The sequence below is a fragment of the Scyliorhinus canicula genome, chromosome 15 (genome assembly GCF_902713615.1).
Source record: "Scyliorhinus canicula chromosome 15, sScyCan1.1, whole genome shotgun sequence".
NCBI lineage: Eukaryota > Metazoa > Chordata > Chondrichthyes > Carcharhiniformes > Scyliorhinidae > Scyliorhinus > Scyliorhinus canicula.
In genome coordinates, this window is record NC_052160.1 from 69,756,264 (window position 1) to 69,777,411 (window position 21,148).

The 21,148-nt window shown below is 44.0% G+C and overlaps 1 protein-coding gene across 3 annotated transcripts in view; it reads left to right on the forward strand.

Moving 5' to 3' along the window:
- Nucleotides 1–21,148, forward strand: part of pigq (phosphatidylinositol glycan anchor biosynthesis, class Q) — a 63,852-nt gene that overhangs the window by 18,797 nt on the left and 23,907 nt on the right. For all 3 annotated transcript variants that reach the window (XM_038819511.1, XM_038819510.1, XM_038819512.1), the window contains exons 3-6: nucleotides 4,703–4,834; nucleotides 6,136–6,256; nucleotides 8,896–9,022; nucleotides 10,322–10,475. In XM_038819511.1, coding sequence (XP_038675439.1) covers nucleotides 4,703–4,834; nucleotides 6,136–6,256; nucleotides 8,896–9,022; nucleotides 10,322–10,475 — 534 coding nt within the window. The remainder of the gene's footprint in view (nucleotides 1–4,702; nucleotides 4,835–6,135; nucleotides 6,257–8,895; nucleotides 9,023–10,321; nucleotides 10,476–21,148) is intronic.

The following is a 21,148-nucleotide window of genomic DNA, read 5'->3' on the forward strand; positions in this document are numbered from 1 at the left end:
AAAATTGCCTCTTAATTGGAAACAAAAAATAATTGGGTACTCTAAATTTCTAAAAAGAAAAAAAGATCTCTATTGTCCTTAATTAGTGGCTGCTGTTGTTGATGGTTTAGAAAAATATCACTAAAAATTTAAGAGCATAAGTTCAAGAACCTTCAGCTTATTTCCCAGCAAAGGATGGAGGCTGAGGAACAGAAGAACTAGGAGCAGGAGTAGGTTATCTGGCCCCTCGAGCCTGCTCCGCCATTCAATGAGATCATGGCTGATCTTTTGTGGACTCCCCGCATCCTTCTAAATTCCAATGAGTACAGTCCCAGTCTACTCAACCTCTCCTCGTAATCCAACCCTTTCAGCTCTGGGATTAACCTAGTGAATCTCCTCTGCACACCCTCCAGTGCCAGTACGTCCTTTCTCAGGTAAGGAGACCAAAACTGAACACTCCAGGTGTGGCCTCACTAACACCTTATACAGTTGCAGCATAATCTCCCTAGTCTTAAACTCCATCCCTCTAGCAGTGAAGGACAAACTCCGTTTGCCTTCTTAATCACCTGTTGCACCTGTAAACCAACTTTTTGCGACTTATGCACTAGCACACCCAGGTCTCTGCACAGCAGCATGTTTTAATATTTTATCATTTAAATAATAATCCCGTTTGCTGTTATTCCTACCAAAATGGATAACCTCACATTTGTCAACATTGTATTCCATCTGCCAGACCCTAGCCCATTCACTTAACCTATCCAAATCCCTCTGCAGACTTCTGGTATCCTCTGCACTTTTTGCTTTACCACTCATCTTAGTGTCGTCTACAAACTTGGACACATTGCCCTTGGTCCCCAACTCCAAATCATCTATGTAAATTGTGAACAATTGTAGGCCCAACACTGGTCTCTGAGGGACACTGATTGTCAACCAGAGAAACACCCATTAATCCCCACTCTTTGCTTTCTATTAATTAGCCAATCCTCTATCCATGCTACTACTTTACCCTTAATGCCATGCATCTTGATCTTATGCAGCAGCCTTTTGTGTGGCACCTTGTCAAAAGCTTTCTGGAAATCCAGATATACCACATCCATTGGCTCCCCGTTATCTACCGCACTGGTAATGTCCTCATTAAATTCCACTGAAGTAGTTAGGCATGACCTGCCCTTTATGAACCCATGCTGCGTCTGCCCAATGGGACAATTTCCATCATGATGCCTCTCAATTTCTTCCTTGATGATAGATTCCAGCGTCTACCGAAGTTAAGCTAACTGGCCTATAATTACCCGCTTTCTGCCTACCTCCTTTTTTAAACAGTGGTGTCATGTTTGTTAATTTCCAATCCGCTGGGACCACCCGAAACTCTAGTGAAGTTTGGTAAATTATCACTGGTGCATTTGCGATTTCCCTAGCCATCTCTTTTAGCACTCTGGGATGCATTCCATCAGGGCCAGGAGACTTGTCTACCTTTAGCCCCATAAGCTTGCCCATCACTACCTGCTTAATGATAACAATCATCTCAAGGTCCTCACCAGTCATAGCCTCATTTCCATCAGTCACTGGCATGTTATTTGTGTCTTCCACTGTGAAGACCTACCCAAAAAACCTGTTCAGTTCCTCAGCCATTTCCTCATCTCCCATTATTAAATCTCCCTTCTCATCCTCTAAAGGACCAATATTTACCTTAGCCACTCTTTTTTTGTTTTATATACTTGTAGAAACTTTTACTATCTTTTTATATTCTAAGCAAGTTTACTCTCATAATCTATCTTACTCTTTATAGATTTTTTTAGTTCTTTCTGTTGCCTGCTAAAGATTTCCCAGTCCTGTTTCTCTGGCTCGAAAGTCTCACGATTAGGTATCTTTTTTTTCTTACACATGATGTGGACTTCGCTGGATAGGCCAGCATTTTTATAACCTATCCTTAATTGCCCTTGCGAAGGTGGTGATGAACCATTGAATTCCATGTGGTGTAGCTACACCATCTGCTGTTGGCGAGGGGTTCTAGGATTTTGACCCGGCGACAATGAAGGAAAGGTGACATAGTTCCAAGTTAGGATGGTGTGTGACCATGGTGGTGTTCCCATGCATCTACTACCCCTGTCCTAGGTGAAAGAGGTGGGTTTGGAAGGTGCTGTTAACGGAACCTAGGTGAGTTCCTGCAGTGCATTGTGTAGATGGTACACACCACTGACGTGTGATGGTGGAGGGATTCAATGTTGATGGGGTGCCATTCAAGCACGGCTGCTTTGTCCTGGATGGTGTCAGGCTTCTTGAGTGTTGTTGGAGCTGCAGGTGAGTCGGGAGTATTCCATCACACCCCTGACTTGTGCCTTGTAGATGGTGGGCAGACTTTAGCAGGTCAGGAGGTGAGTTACTCTCTGTGGAATTTTCAGACTCTTCCCCCCCCCCCCCCCTCCTTCACTGAGTAATGCCATTGAATGTCATGGGGAGATGGTTGGATTTTCTCTTGTTGGAAATGGTCATTGCCTGGCACTTCTGTGGCATGAATGTTACTTTCATTCACAACAACAATGAGGAGAAATTTCTGCACTTGGAGTGTAAATCTTTGGAATTCTGTACTCCAGACGGATGTGACCATTTCAATCATTTATATTCAACATTGAGATTGATAGATTTTGAGACACAAAGGGAATGAGACAAGGTAGGAAAGAGGCGCAGTTCAGCTGTGATCTCACTGAGTGGCAGGGATTGCTTGATGGCCAACATTGTCTCATTTTTTTAGATTCTCTCATAATGTGCCAAAACAAGACTTCCTGCAAAATAATTTGTCTCATTTGGTGCTGGCAGCCTGATTGTTCCCAGATGAAATAATCGGCTCATCGTCATGAAACATTTCAAGCTCAGTTAATTCTGCAATTGCTATACCAGTTTGCTTGTGTAAGAGTCACTTGTATTTCAAAGTTGGATGTCTCCACAAATTTGACGATAGTCAAACTGATTAGCTCTTCTAAAATGTTCACTGAGTTGGATCACGTCTATTTTTAAGGTTTTGGAAAATATTTTCTCTTTATTACAGAGGAATAGCATTTCCTTTTGAAATGCAACTTTTTTGTGCCCTTTTGGGCAATCCTGTCATCATCCTCTACCTCAGGCAAGGCGTAAGTTACATTTCAGAGTAAACGTTCCTCTTTGCCACAAAAATGTGCCTTAGGTAAATATCCTCAGCTGTACCAGTATAATAGAAATGTCCCACATCAGTCAGTGAGTCAAGTTGGAAACAGTTTTACGGTATTCGCATAAAGGTGGAGACTGGTCCAAGTCATTTAATGTCAGATTCTTAAAATGTGCAAGTAGAAAAATTATAACCCATAAATTTAAGGAAGGTGGAGTATAATGTGGGAAAATGTGAGGTTGTCCACTTTTTAAAATAAATTTAGAGTACCCAATTCATTTCTTCTAATTAAGGGGCAATTTAGCGTGGCCAATCCACCTACCCTGCACATCTTTCGGTTGTGGGGATGAAACCCTTGCAACCACGGGGAGAATGCAAACTCCACACGGACAGTGACTCAGCTGGGATCGAACCTGGTACCTCGGCGTTGTGAGGCAGCAATGCTAACCACTGCGCCACCGTGCTGCCCGTCCATTTTGACATAAATAATAGAGAAGCAGTATATGATTTAAATGGAGAGACTTCAGAATGCTATGATAGAGGGATCTGGGTGTTCTTGTACATGGTTTACAAAATGTTAGCATGCAGGTACAGCTAGTAATCAGGAAGGCAAGTGGACTGTTGGCCTTCATTGCAAGGCGGATGGAATAGGGAAGTCTTGGCACAACTGTACAGACCTTTGTTGCAACCGTACCTAGATTACTATGTACAGCAGGGATATACTTGCATTGGAAGCAATTCAGGGAAGTTTCACTAGGCTGATTCCTGGGATGAAGGTGTTGTCTTATGAGGAAATGTTGAGAAAGTTGGGCCTTTACTCATTGGAGTTTCGAAGAATGAGAGGTAATCTTATTGAACCGTTATAAGTGTGGAGACTCATTCCTTTAGGTTGTAAATTGGTGTTGAACATTGTTTTCACAAAAACAAATCTGAAATTTTAACAATCCTACTTTCTGCCTGTGTACATTCTTAATCCAATCTTCTTCCCTCTTTATTTTTCTTCCTGTACTTGACTGGATGTTGAATTCACCCACTCTAATCACCTTCCAGCTCAGTCCATCACCTTTTTATTTTTTTAATCCTTCAGTTTCACTGGTTAAGGATTTACATGGTCCACCCCATTGTTCACCATGGATCCAAATGCCCTATTGCCCTTGCTGCATTGTTATATGTTCACCCATCCAACTCATTTATGGACAAACAAAAATTAAAGCCTAAAGGTACAAGATCAAGTCTAACTAATGGGATATACGGTGTGATACCTTGTTCCAGCAAAATTTGGGCTATTAATCTGTACAATCTTGATACGGTAGAAATCTAATCTTTGTACTGCTTTCAGTGTCGTGTGTAATTAATGAAGTCGACAAAGAAATCATTGTGCAAAAACCGTTTAAATTGCACAATTTACTTTTTTAATTGCTTAATTTTGCATATAGCTACAAAGTTCACAGCTGTGGAAATCATAAAGTAAACATCTTTCCAATGTTTGATATTTCAAGGACAGGTAAACATTTTAATGCAGAATTTGCTGAACCGTGCTGACATGAGAGATTAAAGAGTGTCCTTTTTGTCTTTTTGCTATAGAGCGTTAAATATATGGCCTCTTCGTTTTCTATGGAGCAAGCTCTCGACCTGTGTACAGCTTGCACATCGCTTGGTTCACTTGCAGACAATTGCAAATACTACAAAAGCACAGAATCTCTCCGAGTTCATGAGGTACTAGAGGTTTAGCCTTTTCTTGTAACGAGAATAAACCTGATATCTAACCTGATAATGTTTTAAGTACTGTGATGATTGAGTGCATGCTCTAGTTATGGTTAAGAGCAGCTGTTGTGAATTGTGGTGAGGTTAGGGCACAAGAACCAGTTTCAAGCTTCAGTTAGAAGGGAAAAGAAGTCTTTTTTAAAATGTGTTCAAGATTTGGGTCTGCGGGCTAGGTCAGCATTTATTGCCATTCCTAATTACCCTTGAGAAGGTGGTGGTGAGCTGCCGCCTTGAACCATTGCAGTCCACGTGTTGCAGCTCTCTTCACTTGAGATCTTCATAATTCTGTTGTTTGGCAGGGAAGACTCTCTGGTTTTCTAATAAATGCTATTTTACATATGTTTTGTTCCAAAACTTTTTTTTTGTCCCCATCCTCTCCTTTAAAGATGTTAACAAATGCTGAAGAATAGTTCCACAGCTCATAGTCACCCCCTGACATCTTTCCAAAGGGACTATCCTTCATAGCGATTATTAAGCTATTGAACTATAACCCAGTAACCCCACCCAACACTAAGGGCAATTTTGGACAGTAAGGTCAATTTATCATGGCCAATCCACCTAACCTGCACATCTTTGGACTGTGGGAGGAAACCGGAGCACCCGGAGGAAACCCACGCACACACAGGGAGGATGTGCAGACTCCGCACAGACAGTGACCCAAGCCGGAATCGAACCTGGGACCCTGGAGCTGTGAAGCGATTGTGCTATCCACAATGCTACCGTGCTGCCCCTAGTTTAGTTTAATGGTGACCATTAAACTATCATCGATTGTTGTTAAAGCTCATCCAGTTTACTAATTTCCTTCAGAGAAGGAAATCTGCCCTCTTTACCAGATCTGACCTATATGTGACTCAGACCCACAGCAATGTGGTTGATTTTTAACTGTCCTCTGAAATTGTCTCACCAGCCACTCGTAATTAGGGATGGGTGACAAATGCTGGCCTTGCCAGTGAATCCCACATCCACAAAATTATTTTTAAAAAGCAAAGACTTTGAGAGAAAATCTGCAACTAAGCCATAGTGAATAAACTATTTCATTTAACCCTGTGTCTTTCAACAACTTTGACATTTGTGGGGTGTTTTTTGGTTCTTAAAAGTATTTTGTGAGTGGCCTGAGGATCGATTTTGTGATCCCCAAACAAGTTCAGATAAATTTCAAGGTTATGGGTTCATCATCATTTGGCATTATATTCTCAACGAGTCACTGAATTTCTTGTTCTGTGTGCTGGAAAATATTTTGTATTTTCTTCCAGAAAAGCCAACCTCTTTGTTTCATTCCTAATTGATGTGGGTCTTGGATTGTTGCTCATCTCTTGGCTTTATCAGAAGAACCGCATTGGCCAGTTAGCGGATGCCCTCATTCCTGTTGCTGATGTAAGACATTTTATATCTGTTACTGGTTTGAAAAATGTGAACTGCTGAGAGAAACTTTGCCACTTTGACATTCTTTTACAGCTTTTAATTTGTAAGCCTTTTCTGCATGATATCTAATACCTTTAGCTTAGCATAGTTATTGACAAGTGGCTGGGCCACTCTTGAACTGTCAAAGGTAGCAATCCTTCTCCACATTATCAAGCAACAACCCCTGCTAAAAAATCTGGACTTGAACACTTATACAGATTAGATTTGACAATAAAATCCATCTCTTTTTATGGTCAAGTAGTCTGCAAGCATTCACTGTCAAAGATCAAGCATAAATAGTGGTATTTGGAAAATATACTTATGGGTATCCTTTTTCTTAAGAACACTTTGGGGAGGAAATGGCATAATGGTATTGTCACGGGGCTAAAAATCCAGAGGTGCACAGTAATGCTCTGGGGACCCAGGTTCAAATGGTGAAATTTGAATTCTGTAAAAACAATCTAGAATTAAGAGTCAAATGATGACCACAAAACCATTCTCAATTGTTGCAAACTCCAATCTAGTTCATTGATGTCCTTTAGGGAAGGACATTACTGGTCTGGCCTGTGAAGCCGATGGGGAACCCTCCTTTAATGGTCTGGCGTGGGACTCCAGACTCACAGCAATGATTCTTAAATACTCTCTCAAATGGCCGAGCAAGCCACTCAGTTCAAGGACGATTAGGGATGGGCAATAAATGCTGGCCCAGCCACATTCCCTGAAAGAATAAAGAAAGAAACTGCATCATCACAGAGTCATTGCTTTTAGAAAGAGAAAGCAGAGGAACATAATCAAGACAATTTGTGATGAAAATAGAAAATGTTGAAAATATTCAGGTCTAGCAGCACCTGTGGAGAGAGAACTACAGTTGCCCTGAAATGAAAGGGACAATGCTGGAAAATCTCAGCAAGTCTAGCAGCATCTGTAGGGAGAGAAAAGAACTAATGTTTCGAGTCCGATGACTCTTTGTCAAAGCGCCCTGTTTACAGTTGCCCTGTTTAGGTCCAGACAATTTGACTCCGTTTAGAAAAAAAACCTCAGTTAACAATGAACAGTTTAAATCCCAATTTCTAATCACCTTGCACACAGGATTTTGCATAGAATTTACAATCCAGGAATGGGTCATTTGGTCCAGTTATTCTATATGGTGTTTATGCTCCATGTGAGCTTCCTCCCATACAGCTTCATCAAACATATCTTTCTATTCCTTTCTCTCACATCTACTTATCTAGCCTCCCCTTAAATGCATCAGAAATCTTCAAAATAACTGCAGGGGACCATGTATAGAAGAACTATCCAGTTCAACTTATATTAGGGTCCTAATCTTGTATATTGTATATTTTGATAATTGAGCAGTACAGGTCCATAAACATAAGATGTTCGGATTGCTTACAGGACTGACTATCATTACAGTAACAAAAACACTCCTAGAACATACAGTGCAGAAGGAGGCCATTCGGCCTATCGAGTCTGCACCAATCCACTTAAGCCCTCACTTCCACCCTATCCCAGTAACCCCACTTAACCCTTTTGGACACTAAGGGTGATTTAGAATGACCAATCCACCTAACCTGCACATCTTTGGACTGTGCAAGGAAACCCACGCAGACATGGGGAGAATGTGCAGACTCTGCACAGACAGTGACTTAGCGGGGAATCGAACCTGGGACCATGGCACTGTGAAGCCACAGTGCTAGCCACTGCTTATTTAGAATAGCTTTTCCTGGGTGAATTGCCCAAGTGCTGCTCCAGTGGTGAGCAAAGGAGCTGTCTGGCACTATGTAGGCTACTCTCATGATCAAGGGAAGCATTTTTAACTTGGGAAGTTTGCTTGTTTCTTTGGAAAGGAAGGAAGAAACCGAAAAGTTGGATATTTCTTTGGAAAAAGTGACCATTGCAATTACTCTCAAGGATTTGTAAGGAGGAAAAGGCAACTTGGTTCATAATTACAACATAGCTGTCATCCTGCAGTTTGAGTTCAGCCTATAAGCTGAATTTAGAAGAGAGCAGCTTTGACTCACTATTATAGAATGCAGAATATCCTTGGATGATGGTTGTTCATATAAATGTTCAGTTTTAGCCATATGACAGAGCAAGGGAGTTTGAGGCGTAGAGATGTCCATCTGTTGCTTCTATGCATACTCATGGTATATGGCAGTGAAGGACTAGCTTGTAAAGAGATGATACACATGGAAGAATACATTAAATTGGATGTAAACATCTGATATGAATTTTGTGAAGAATATTACATTTATGATTTAACAACTAATGCTAGTGGTTTGAAACTACATTGTATCACATACAGCTACAGTTACTAGTTTCAGGTACAGTATAAAAAGCAGCAGTACATGAAACTCAGTGGTGATGGACTATTCCCCAATCAGTTAACATTTAATGTTAAAAAAGTATGGCTGAACCTTTAATGTCTGTCTAACAGTAAAAACCTTGAGAATAAGTGTTCAACGTTGTCTAATTGATGGCCTGGGAAATTTTCAAATGTGGTTTCAGCAAGCTGGATTAATACTACTTGCAGGGTGAAATCTGTTGAGTGTTTTCCACTCAAAAATCTGTGCAGATTTAACGTTAACATTAATTTTTTTGTGTGATAACAGCATGTTGCGAAGGAGTTGCAGGGACTGCTGGAGTGGCTGATGGGAGCCCCTGCTGGTTTAAAGATGAACAAAGCACTTGATGAAGTGCTGGGACGTTTCTTTCTTTATCACATCCACCTTTGGATAAGTAAGCATAACTATGTTCCAGCACCTCTGAAACCATCACCTTGTATGCATAACAGTACACATGCACTTTAAGTGGTTCAGGATGTGCTGGTTTGTTCTTATTTGTGCCTGAAGACAAAGATGGTTTTGATTTTAACAGTCATTGCAGAATACACTTTTTTTTTTAAAAACAAAAGACAAAAATGTTGCAAACCCCAAGCAACACCTGTGGCAGCATCACTTTGTCAAAGCATGTTTATTACCATTTCCATTATCTGATTTGAAATTCTTTCTTTTAGTGCTTTAAAGTTCTAAAGGAGTACGATTTCCTTTGACCAAACCCTTTGGTAATAATGTTTAGTTGCGCAAAATAACTTTTGTTTTGGTGACTGTATTTATTTAAATTTGCTTTTTTCTTCCCACACCTCATTGTAACTATTGCATTGGCAATTTTAGTTATAGCTAAAAATAATCAGATTATAATGTCCCATCTTTATGTTAATAAAACTCGCTGTTCCATCAAAAGCCAGAATTTCAAAACACCGTTAGAATTGAAGATAGCAAATTGACCGAGACTGCGGTATTTTGAAAGCTAAGTTGGCGTCAGGGATAGTATTACCGGCTGCAACACTATTGTATTTGTTCATAAGGTTTACATTCTTTATTAGGTGCATTTTGAGTTTAAAATTACTTTTGAATAGTCATAGGACTATAAGGCTGGTGTTCCTTATATATTTGAAGACTGAAATGGTTTAATTGTCTCTCGGTGAGCTCAAAGTGAAGCAAATGTTTTTTTGAAAACTTAATTCTCTTCAATTTTTGTCTCCCTACGGAGAACTGTTGCTGCTGAAAAATACGCACAAACCATAGAATTTGCCCCTAGCGACGCCTCAGAAGGATGTGAGAAATGTCAATTTTCGTTGCGGAAAAGCGAGATATTGAATCGAGATCTGTTGGAAGCAAAAGGGGTCAATGAGAAACTGTGATGCTCATAAAATTCTGGTTCACAATCACCATCCAGTGTTCGGTTGTTTGTAAAACAGTGTTTGTTCAGAACAGTAAGAAGTCTTTCAACACCAGGTTAAAGTCCAACAGGTTTGTTTCAAACACGAGCTTTCGGAGCGTAGCTCCTTCCTCAGGTGAAGGAGCTGCGCCCCGATAGCTCGTGTTTGAAACAAACCTGTTGGACTTTAACCTGGTGTTGTAAGACTTCTTACTGTGCTCACCCCAATCCAACGCCGGCATCTCCACATCTTTGTTCAGAACGTTTGCTTCTTGTAACAGTGTGACAAAACTAATTTCGTGTTTATTTATTTCATAGGTTATATCCATCTGATGTCTCCATTTATTGAGATGATCCTGTGGTACGTTGGCTTATCAGCATGTCTCGGCTTGACTGTTGCCTTATCCATTGTTTCAGACATCATTGCTCTGCTGACTTTTCATATTTACTGCTTTTATGTATATGGGGCCAGGTAAGATGTCAATATTTAACCAAGGACTTATAAAAGATTACCGATGAGTAACAAAGTAATTGAAGGTTAAGGACAAGAAAATTTGAACTGAATAAATTATTTATTTTGGTGATTTCAGAGATGATCGCTTGCCTTTTACAGTTCAATCAGGCACTGTTTTGTTTGAGTACAATAATCAACAGACTTGCTGTGTCTTCATAGCCCAGAGTACCTCAAAAGGTATCAACCATGGCTTAGTTGGTAACTGTCTCATTGAGTCAGAATGGTGAAGTTCCACTCCGCAAAATCCAGGCTGACATTCCAATGCAGTACTGCGGGGATGCTGCATTGTTGGGGGTGCCATCGTTTGGATAAAATGTTAAAACTGAGACCCTCTGTGGTGGGTGTAAAAGATCCATGGCACTGTTTTGAAGAGCATGGGAGATTTACTCAGTGCCCTGATCTATATTTATCCCCAACCTACATCTTATAAACAGATTATCTAGTTGTTATCATGGTGCAATATGTGGAATCTTGCACAAATTGACTGATAGTTTTTGTCAGTACAACAGTTACACTTCAGACATACTGGTTGTAAAGCATTTTGTGATATCTTGTACTCATGAAAGGTGCAATATATTTAGTGTTCAGAACAATTCATTACAGCTATGTTAGTGCAAATGACGAGCAGGGTGGTCTATAAAATGAGCCTGGTTTATTTTGTGTACGTTTTTTCATCCCTGACCAGGGAAAAGTGTTTTTAGTCAATAATGACTGAATTATTGGAAATCACTCCCATGGCTGGTGTCATACCTGACAATGATGTGGAGATGCTGGCATTGGACTGGGGTGAGCACAGTAAGAAGTCTTACAACACCAGGTTAAAGTCCAACATGTTTGTTTCAAACATTAGCTTTCGGAGCAGTGCTCCTTCCTCAGGTGAAGGAGCCTGAGGAAGGAGCAGTGCTCCGAAAACTAGTGTTTGAAACAAACATGTTGGACTTTAACCTGGTGTTGTAAGGCTTCATACCTAACGATAACAGATGTGTATATTTAGCAATTAATTGCTCACCTCCTGACACCTTAAAACCTGTCGATAAGGTTTAAGTAACAATTGCTGTACGTTGAACAACTTGAAACTCAACATCATCAAGGACAGGGCAGACTGATGTTTCTGCCACTCCAACCTTTCCGACACCTGGTTGGTTTAGCTCACTCGGCTAAATCGCTGGCTTTTAAAGCAGGCCAGCAGCATGGTTCGATTCCCGTACCAGCCTCCCCGGACAGGCGCCGGAATGTGGCAGCTAGGGGCTTTTCACAGTAACGTCATTGAAGCCTAGTTGTGACAATAAGCGTTTTCATTTTTTTCATTTCACCAGAGACAGAATTTTACATTTTCCTACCAGCAGGTTCTGTCACTATACCGGCCCTCTGGGATTTCCTGCCTCACACCATTTCAGGGAGTACCTTCATCACAAGGAAAAACCTGTCTCTCTTGCTCCCACCACCATCTCAGGGTAACCAGCGACAGGAAATAAAGTTGCCTTGCCTGTATTACCCGTGCACCAACAACAAATTTTATAAAAGGCAATTAAAAAAATTTTTTTTTTACATATTTTCCAAAAGTCATGCGCTACACGTCATCTGTAATTGAGCGGGTAGCTGAAGTTCTCCGACATCTCAAGGTCATTATAAAACTGCTGAAAAAATGCAATGATTTGATTTGATTTGTTTTGACCTCTTCTGTTAGCAAAATGCTAGTGTTTTCCTCAGCACCAGAAATGATCAGGACCACTGATTTGTGCTTTAACTTGACTGGTGTTTTAATTTTAAAATTTGTACCTTCTGGAAGATTTCTCTCTTTTCATTATGACCACAGCTGCATTTAGCATACGTTAGGCACATTTCTTCCCGTTCCTCCAAACAAGATGTTTTTAAAAAAGCAATAAGATATTTATTCTGCAAATCCTATACCACAATTTCAATTATTTCTAATTCGAATTTACAAGCATCCTGAAGTAGGAAACGTTGAAGCATTGTAGGTTGTGTTAATAATGTTTGTAGTAATTTATAATTCATTTTAAAACCCACAGCCAGAGGAATTGGAATCACCAATTGTTTTCTTTCCAAGAACCAAATTAATTTGTGCTATTTTCTTTTAAGTTAAATTTTAAAATGATCGTTTCTTATGCTATCTTGCTCACTGGGTGGTGCTAAAACATTTTCTTTCCCTTATGGTATATCTGAAATGCCAATTTCCTCAAAATTACTACTTCAGTTTATGGGCCTTTAAAAACTAAGTGATTTGTGGAATTTCATTTTCTGTTTTTACTACTAGGTAATTCAGTTGAGTAAATTATAGTTAATCACATCTAAGCGAGGGTGCATTTGTTTTGCACGTATGAAAATGTAAGACTTTTCCTGTCAGAAAAGTTATTCAAAAACTGATGCAGAATATTTTGAAGTAACTTAATGGAAAATTGGATAAACTACAAAGCAGGTTGCTGTTTTTATCATTTTGGGTATCAGCGATGTGACTGAGCTAACTTAACGTTCTGGAAAATGTTACTGAAACTCTTGCAAACTGTTTTCTGCACCCTGACTACATTTTGTAACATTTTTTTGAAAGAATAATTGACTAAGCTATATTCTGTGACTGAATATTAAGCTGAAAATCTGAACTTGGGCATAAGCATGTTTAATTTGGGCCTCAAAATAAATTTTACTCTTTTAGCAAATGTTGTCCCTTTGTTCAAGAAGGGGAGTAGAGACAACCCTGGTAATTATAGACCTGTGAGCCTTACTTTGGTTGTGGGTAAAATGTTGGAAAAGGTTATAAGAGATAGGGTTTATAATCATCTTGAAAATAACAAGTTGATTAGCGATAGTCAACACAGTTTTGTGAAGGGTAGGTCATGCCTCACAAACCTTATTGAGCTTTTTGAGAATGTGACCAAACAGGTGGATGAGGGTAAAGCGGTTGATGTGGTGTATATGGATTTCAGTAAGGCGTTTGATAAGGTTCCCCACAGTAGGCTATTGCAGAAAATAAGGAAGTATGGGATTGAAGGTGATTTAGCGGTTTGGATCAGTAATTGGCTAGCTGAAAGAAGACAGAGGGTGGTGGTTGATGGCAAATGTTCATCCTGGAGTTCAGTTACTAGTGGTGTACCGCAAGGATCTGTTTTGGGGCCACTGCTGTTTGTCATTTTTATAAATGACCTGGAAGAGGGTGTAGAAGGATGGGTTAGTAAATTTGCAGATGACACGAAGGTCGATGGAGTTGTGGATAGTGCTGAAGGATGTTATAGGAAACAGAGGGACATAGATAAGCTGCAGAGCTGGGCTGAGAGGTGGCAGATGGAGTTTAATGCGGAAAAGTGTGAGGTGGTTCACTTTGGAAGGAGTAACAGGAATGCAGAGTACTGGGCTAATGGCAAGAGTCTTGGTAGTGTAGATGAACAGAGAGATCTCAGCATCCAGGTACATAAATCCCTGAAAGTTGCCACCCAGGTTAATAGGGCTGTTAAGAAGGCATTTGGTGTGCTAGCCTTTATCAGTAGGGGATTGAGTTTCGGAGCCACATGGTCATGATGCAGCTGTACATAACTCTGGTGCGGCCGCTCCTAGAGTACTGCGTGCAGTTCTGGTCACCACATTATAGGAAGGATGTGGAAGCTTTGGAAAGGGTTCAGAGGAGATTTACTAGGATGTTGCCTGGTATAGAGGGAAGGTCTTACGAGGAAAGGCTCAGGGACTTGTTGTTTTCGTTAGAGAGGAGAAGGCTGAGAGGTGACTAATAGAGACATATAAGATAGTCAGAGGGTTAGATAGGGTGGACAGTGAGAGTCTCTTTCCTCAGATGGTGATGACCAACACGAGGGGACATAGCTTTAAATTGAGGGGTGATAGATATAGGACAGATGTCAGAGGCAGTTTCTTTACTCAGAGAGTAGTAGGGGTGTGGAACGCCCTGCCTGCAACAGTAGTAGACTCGCCAACTTTAAGGGCATTTAAGTGGTCACTGGATAGACATATGGATGAAAATGGAATAGTGTAGGTCAGATAGGCTTCAGATGCTTTCACAGGTCGGCGCAACATCGAGGGCCGAAGGGGGGGGGGGGGGGGGGGGGGGGCTAGTTGGGGCTATATGCATCTTGTTTGAGAAGATGTTTTGTCTGGGGGGGGGGCTAGTTGGGGCTATATGCATCTTGTTTGAGAAGATGTTTTGTCCGGGAAAGGGGGGGGGGGGGGAAGTCGTAGTGTTTCATCGTTTAACATAGGCCATATTATCTTTACAATATGTACTCCCCCTGCCGGTTAGATAGGGTTACTGGGTTCCAGGGATAGGGTGGAGGCATGGGCTTAAGTAGGGTGCACTTTCCAAGGGCCGGTGTAGACCTGATAGGCCGACTGGCCTCCTTCTGCACTATAGGGATTCTATGATTCTAAGAGAAAGCCTCCACTCCACCTCTACTTCATGCATACCGTTTATCATCTTGTATGCCTCAATTTGATCTCCTCTAATTGTTCTAAACTCTAGAGAGTATAGACCTAAACTGCTCAATCTCTCTTCAGAAGACAAACCCCTCATCTCTAGAATCAATCCAGTGAACCTCCTCTGAGCTGCCTCTAATGATCCTACACCTTTCCTCAAATAAGAGGACCAAAACTGAACACTATATTAGAATGCCTGCATTCCAAACATTGTCCAGCATCTCTGACTTTGTCTATATAAATGTTTCTGGAACATACCTCGCCATTCACCTGAGGAAGGAGCTGCGCTCCGAAAGCTCGTGTTTGAATCAAACCTGTTGGACTTTAACCTGGTGTTGTAAGACTTCTTACTGTGCTCACCCCAGTCCAACGCCGGCATCTCCACATCAATATTAGATGTGATCTCACCAATGCTTTCTACACTTGCAACAACACTTCCTTACCTTTATACTCTGTTCCTTTAAACAAATAAATAAATAATCTTTATTGTCACATGTAGGCTTACATTAACACTGCAATGAAGTTACAGTGAAAAGCCCCCAGTTGCCACATTCCGGTGCCTGTTCGGGTACACAAAGGGAGAATTCAGAATGTCCAAATTACCTAACAGCACGTCTTTCGGGACTTGTGGGCGGAAACCAGAGCACCCAGAGGAAACCCATGTAGACACAGGGAGAACGTGTAGACTCCGCACAGACAGTGATCCGAGCAGGAATCGAACCTGGGACCCTGGAGCTGTGAAGCAACAGTGCTAACCACTGTGCTACCATGCTGCCTTTAGCTATAAATGGCAACATTCCATTCGCTTTCTTTATTAGCTGCTGTACCTGCATGCTAGTTTTCTGAAACTCTTGAGGACACCTGATCCCTCTGCACCGGAGCACCCTTGAGTCTCCCCATATAGTTGCCTTTCCATTTTTCCAACCAAAATGGATGACCTCACACTTATCCAAGTTAAACTCCATCTGCCACATTTTGGCCCACTCACCTATTGAGTATCTTAATCAACTGCCACTGCTCACCATCTGCCTAATCTATTAGCCTTGTAGCCACTCCACTTGGGCCAAATCTGGCCTCCTGTCTCTGTAATTAAACTCCAGAGCGCTAGTGTGGGATTCCACTTTTTTTACCCCAATTTGATTTTGAATTGTCTGTTCTAATTCTATTGTTACTGTTTTTTTGATGTTTAGCTGGCTGCTCCTTTTTTTTGAGTCCATATTGTATTTTAAACTTTATTATTTTTATATGTTAAAGAAACTTAAGTTTAAGATTATCTTGTCTCGACTACCTTTTTGTGGTCAAGTTACCACATCTTTTTGGAGGCAAGAATAAAAAAATTGGAGTTCCAGCACGTTCAACACAAAGTTTTGCTAAGTTTACCAACGAAAAACAAGTTAGAAGCACCATGGGTACGTTTGGGTCTCTCAGTGAGTTTGTGGAAGAGACTGAGAACTGGGCTGAATATGCAGAAAGTTTGGAACACATCTTGGAAAATGGGATCACAGATGAGGCTATAAAGTGTTCCTCATCTGAGGAAGGAGCAGTGCTCCGAAAGCTCGTGTTTGAAACAAACCTGTTGGACTTTAACCTGGTGTTGTAAGACTTCTTACTATGAAAGGTAAAGTGGAGGAGGAGTTGGATCAGCTGCAAAGGGGTAGGAATTATTGAGCCATTCAATTTTCATGTTGGGCAGCTCCAATTGTTCCTGATCTTAAAAATGACTAATGTGCCCATATGTAGGAATTAAAAACTTACTCTTGTTATGACACCCTGGGCTAGTGCCCGGTCAACTCCAACCCCACTTGGCCCAGAGTTACAACACAAATAAAAATAGATTTTATATTAATAGTATTTTTATAGAAATACAGGTAGTGTAGGAGTTGCCAGTATAGGAGTTTCCTGAGCAATCCCCCTTTCTAACAGATGCACCGTTATGGATACTCTCTAATACCTGTCCCCCCCCCCCCACCCCACTCTCACAACCCCCCCCCCCCCACCACAAACTCTCAACAGCCAACCCCCTCCCCCGCACTCTTTAACAGCTGCCCCCACCACGCCCTCTAACATCCGCCCCGTGCTCTCTTAACAGCCGCCCCTCCCACACTCTCCCGCCCCTTGACGGCTGCCCCCTGCCCCGTGACGGCTGCCGCCGCTCCGTGATGCTCTTTGACAGCCGCCCCCCCCCCAGCTCTCAACAGCTGCTGCCCCCCCCACTCTGACAGCCGCCCCCCCCCCCCCCCCCCCCCCCGCCGTCCCCGCTCTGACAGCCACCCTCTCTTTCCCCCCCCCCCCCCACTCTGACAGCCACCCCCCGCTCCGTGACGGCCGCCTCCCCCCCACTCTCTAACAGCACTCCGCAGCTCTCTGACAACTGCTGCCCCCCGCTCTCTGACAAAACCCACCCCCACCCCGCTCTCTGACAGTCCCACCCCCACCCAACTCTCTGACAGCCCCCCACCCTGCTCTCTGACAGCCCCCCCCACCCCGCTCTCTGACATCCCACCACCCCGCTCTCTGACAACCGCCCCCCCACCCCGCTCTCTGACAGCCCCACCCCGCTCTCTGACTGTGGTTGAGAGATAAAGAAAATATAATAGAATAAAGGGATAAGGATCTTTGATTGTGATTAATGTTTTCCAGTTAGTTTCTTTCAGTTCAGCCTTCAGTTGGGTACTTTCTTTCTCTTCAGCTTGTAATGATTTTTACTGCAGACTCCCAGAGACAGCAGACAGCCGGCAGCAGAGAGGGGGAGAAAACAGAGCTCCTCTTCTGTCGAGGGTCGAGAGGTTTCTAGCAGATTCTCCGAAATAAAACACCTAGCAGGAATTGATCACTGACTTGTCAGGCAGAACACAGTCCCTGGGCAACCCAGTGGTTGGCAGTTAGCCAATTGAACTGACTTCCTCCTAAACCAGTTCCAAAGGTTCACTAGGTGCCGACAAGTCTTATTTCTCCTCTCCAAAATACAAAACCTAGGAACACACTATCCTGGCAAGCACTTGTCTGCTTAAAGGCAATTTCCGAGTAACCAAAAATAATAAAGTAAATTAGATGGAAGCAAAGGAAATAGGCAGGAAGGACTCTTTCACCATTTATCAGGTTTCCAAGCTGGACACTTGCACGTTGCCAAGGGTAAATTATCTGTTTTCAACCCTTGCAGGAGGCAAGATGTTTTCAAAAGTGGACATGAGCCAGGCACAACGATAACTGGTTAGAGACAGATTTGAAGCAGTATGTGACCAATATGCATTAAGGGTTGTCCCGATAAGGAGCTCCAACGCCTTTGGAATGTGTCCGAGCTCAGGGAGTTTGATAAACTATTATGGAATGTTTTTGCCAGACTTGTCTATAGAGTTGGCTTCACTGTACCTACTTCTACACAAAGAGGCAAAGTAGAGAATCTGCGCAGAAGAAGGCTTTCAAAGATGTGAAAGCCTATTGCAATCAAAATCACAGTTGGGCAAAAGGTCTAGCTATAGTTTTTGCGGTAAAAGGATTCCATCAGTACCTTTTATGGTCGCTCTTTCACCCTATGTACTGACCACAAGCCACTGATGAGCCTTTTCAGTGAGTCAAAAATTATTCCTCCCATGGCCTCAGCAACAACATAAACCCGTCATAAACAAAGAACACATATACACGTCCCTTCAACCCAACCCACAGAAACTACCCACCCCCCCCCCCCCCCCCCGGGCTGCGGCTGCTGTTGGCCTTTTTCCCTACCGTTCTGCCAGGGAATCTAGGAAAGGCTGCCACCACCTGAAAAACCCCTGTACTGATCACCTCAGGGCAAATTTCATCCTCTCCAATTTGATAAACCCCGCCATATCATTGATCCAGGCCTCCACGCTTGGGGGCCTCGCATCCTTCCACTGAAGTAGAATCCTCCGCCGGGCTACTAGGGACGCAAAGGCCAGAACACCGGCCTCTTTCGTCTTCTGCACTCCCGGCTCCACTGCAACCCCAAATATTGCGAGTCCCCAGCCTGGATTGACCCTGGATCCTACCACCCTCGACACCGTGCTTGCTACCCCCTTCCAAAATTCCCCCAGCGCTGGGCATACCCAGAACATATGGGCATGGTTTGCTGGGCTCCCCGAGCACCTAGTACATCTGTCCTCGCCCCCAAAGAACCTACTCATCCTCGTACCGGTCATATGAGCCCTATGTAGCACCTTGAACTGTATGAGGCTAAGCCTCGCACAAGAAGCGGAGTTTACTCTTTCCAGAGCATCCGCCCACGTCCCCTCCTCAATCTCCCCACCCAGCTCCTCTTCCCATTTGCCCTTCAGCTCCTCCACCGAAGCCTCGTCTACCTCCTGCATCACTTGGTACAAGTCTGAAATCCTCCCCGCTCCAACCCACACCCCCGAGAGCACCCTGTCCTGGACCCCACGCGGGGGCAACAGAGGGAACTCCGCCACCTGCCATCTGGCAAACGCCCTTACCTGCATATACCTAAAGATGTTCCCCGGGGGGAGCCCGAACTTCCCCTCTAGCTCACCCAGGCTCGCAAACTTCCCGTCTACAAACAGGTCCCTCAACCTCCTAACACCTGCCCTGTGCCAGCTCAGGAACCCGCCATCAATTCTCCCTGGAACAAACCGGTGGTTCCCCCGTATCGGGGACCCCATCGAGACCCCCACCTCCCCCCTGTGCCGTCTCCATTGCCCCCACATTCTGAGGGTAGCCGCCACCACTGGGCTCGTGGTATACCTTGTTGGAGGGAGCGGCATTGGCGCCGTTGACAGCGCCTCCAGGCTCGTACCCACACAGGACGCCATCTCCATCCTCTTCCATGCTGCCCCTTCCCTGTCCATTACCTACTTACACACCATTGCTGCGTTAGCAGCCCAATAGTACCCACAGAGGTTGGGCAGCGCCAGGCCCCCCCCCCCCCCCCCTCCATCCCTGCCGCGCTCCAAAAACACCGTTCTCACCCTCGGGGTCCCATGCGCCCACACGAACCCCGTAATGCTCCTGTTGACCCTCCTAAAAAAGGCCTTCGGGATAAGGATGGGGAGGCACTGGAACAGGAACAAAAACCTCGGGAGCACCGTCATCTTGACTGTCTGCCCGCCAGCGACAGCGGCAACATGTCCCATCTATTAAACTCCTCCTCGATTTGCTCCACCAGCCTTGTACGGTTAAGTTAAGTTTGTGTAGGGCCCCCCAGCTCCTGGCCACCTGGACTCCCAGGTACCTAAAGCACCTCTCTGCCCTTTTTAGTGGGAGCCTACCAATCCCCTCCTCCTGATCCCCCGGGTGCACGACGAACAGCTCGGTCTTCCCCAGGTTGAGCTTGTACCCTGAGAAGTCCCTAAATTCCCTGAGAATCTTCGTCACCTCCGGCATTCCCCCCACCGGGTCCGCCACATATAACAATAAGTCATCTGCATTAAGCAACACTCTGTGCTCCTCCCCACCCCGCACCAGTCCCCTCCAGTTCCTCGACTCCCTCAACGCCATGGCCAGGGGTTCTATTGCCAACGCAAAGAGCAGGGGGGGACAAGGGACACCCCTGTCTCGTCCCTCGATATAACCGGAAGTACTCCAATCTCCTATTCGTGGCCATGCTCGCCATCGGGGCCTCATATAACAGCCTCACTCATCTGACAAACCCCTCCCCAAACCTTTCCAGCACCTCCCACATGTACCCCCACTCAACCCTATCAAAGGCCTTCCCCGCGTCTAGCGCCACCACTATTTCCGCTTCCCCCGCTACCATCGGCATCATAATAACATTCAAGAGCCTCCGTACGTTGGTGTTCAGCTGCCTTCCCTTCACGAATCCCGTCTGATCCTCGTGGGTGACCCGCGGCACACAGTCCTCAATCCTTGTGGCCAAGATCTTCGCCAACAGCTTGGCGTCTACATTTAACAGCGAGATCGGCCTGTATGACCCACACTGCAGGGGGTCCTTGTCCCGCTTAAGGATCAAGGAAATCGGCGCCCGGGACATAGTCGGAGGCAAAGCCCCCCACCTCCCGTGCCTCGTTGAAGGTCCTAACCAACAGGGGACCCAGCAGGTCTGCATACATTTTATAGAATTCAACCGGGAACCCATCCGGCCCCGGCGCCTTCCCCGACTGCATGCTCCCTATCCCTTTGACCAGCTCAATCGGTGCCCCCAGTCCCTCCACCTGCCCCTCCTCCACCGTCTGGAATCTCAGCCGGTCCAAGAAGCGCCCCATTAC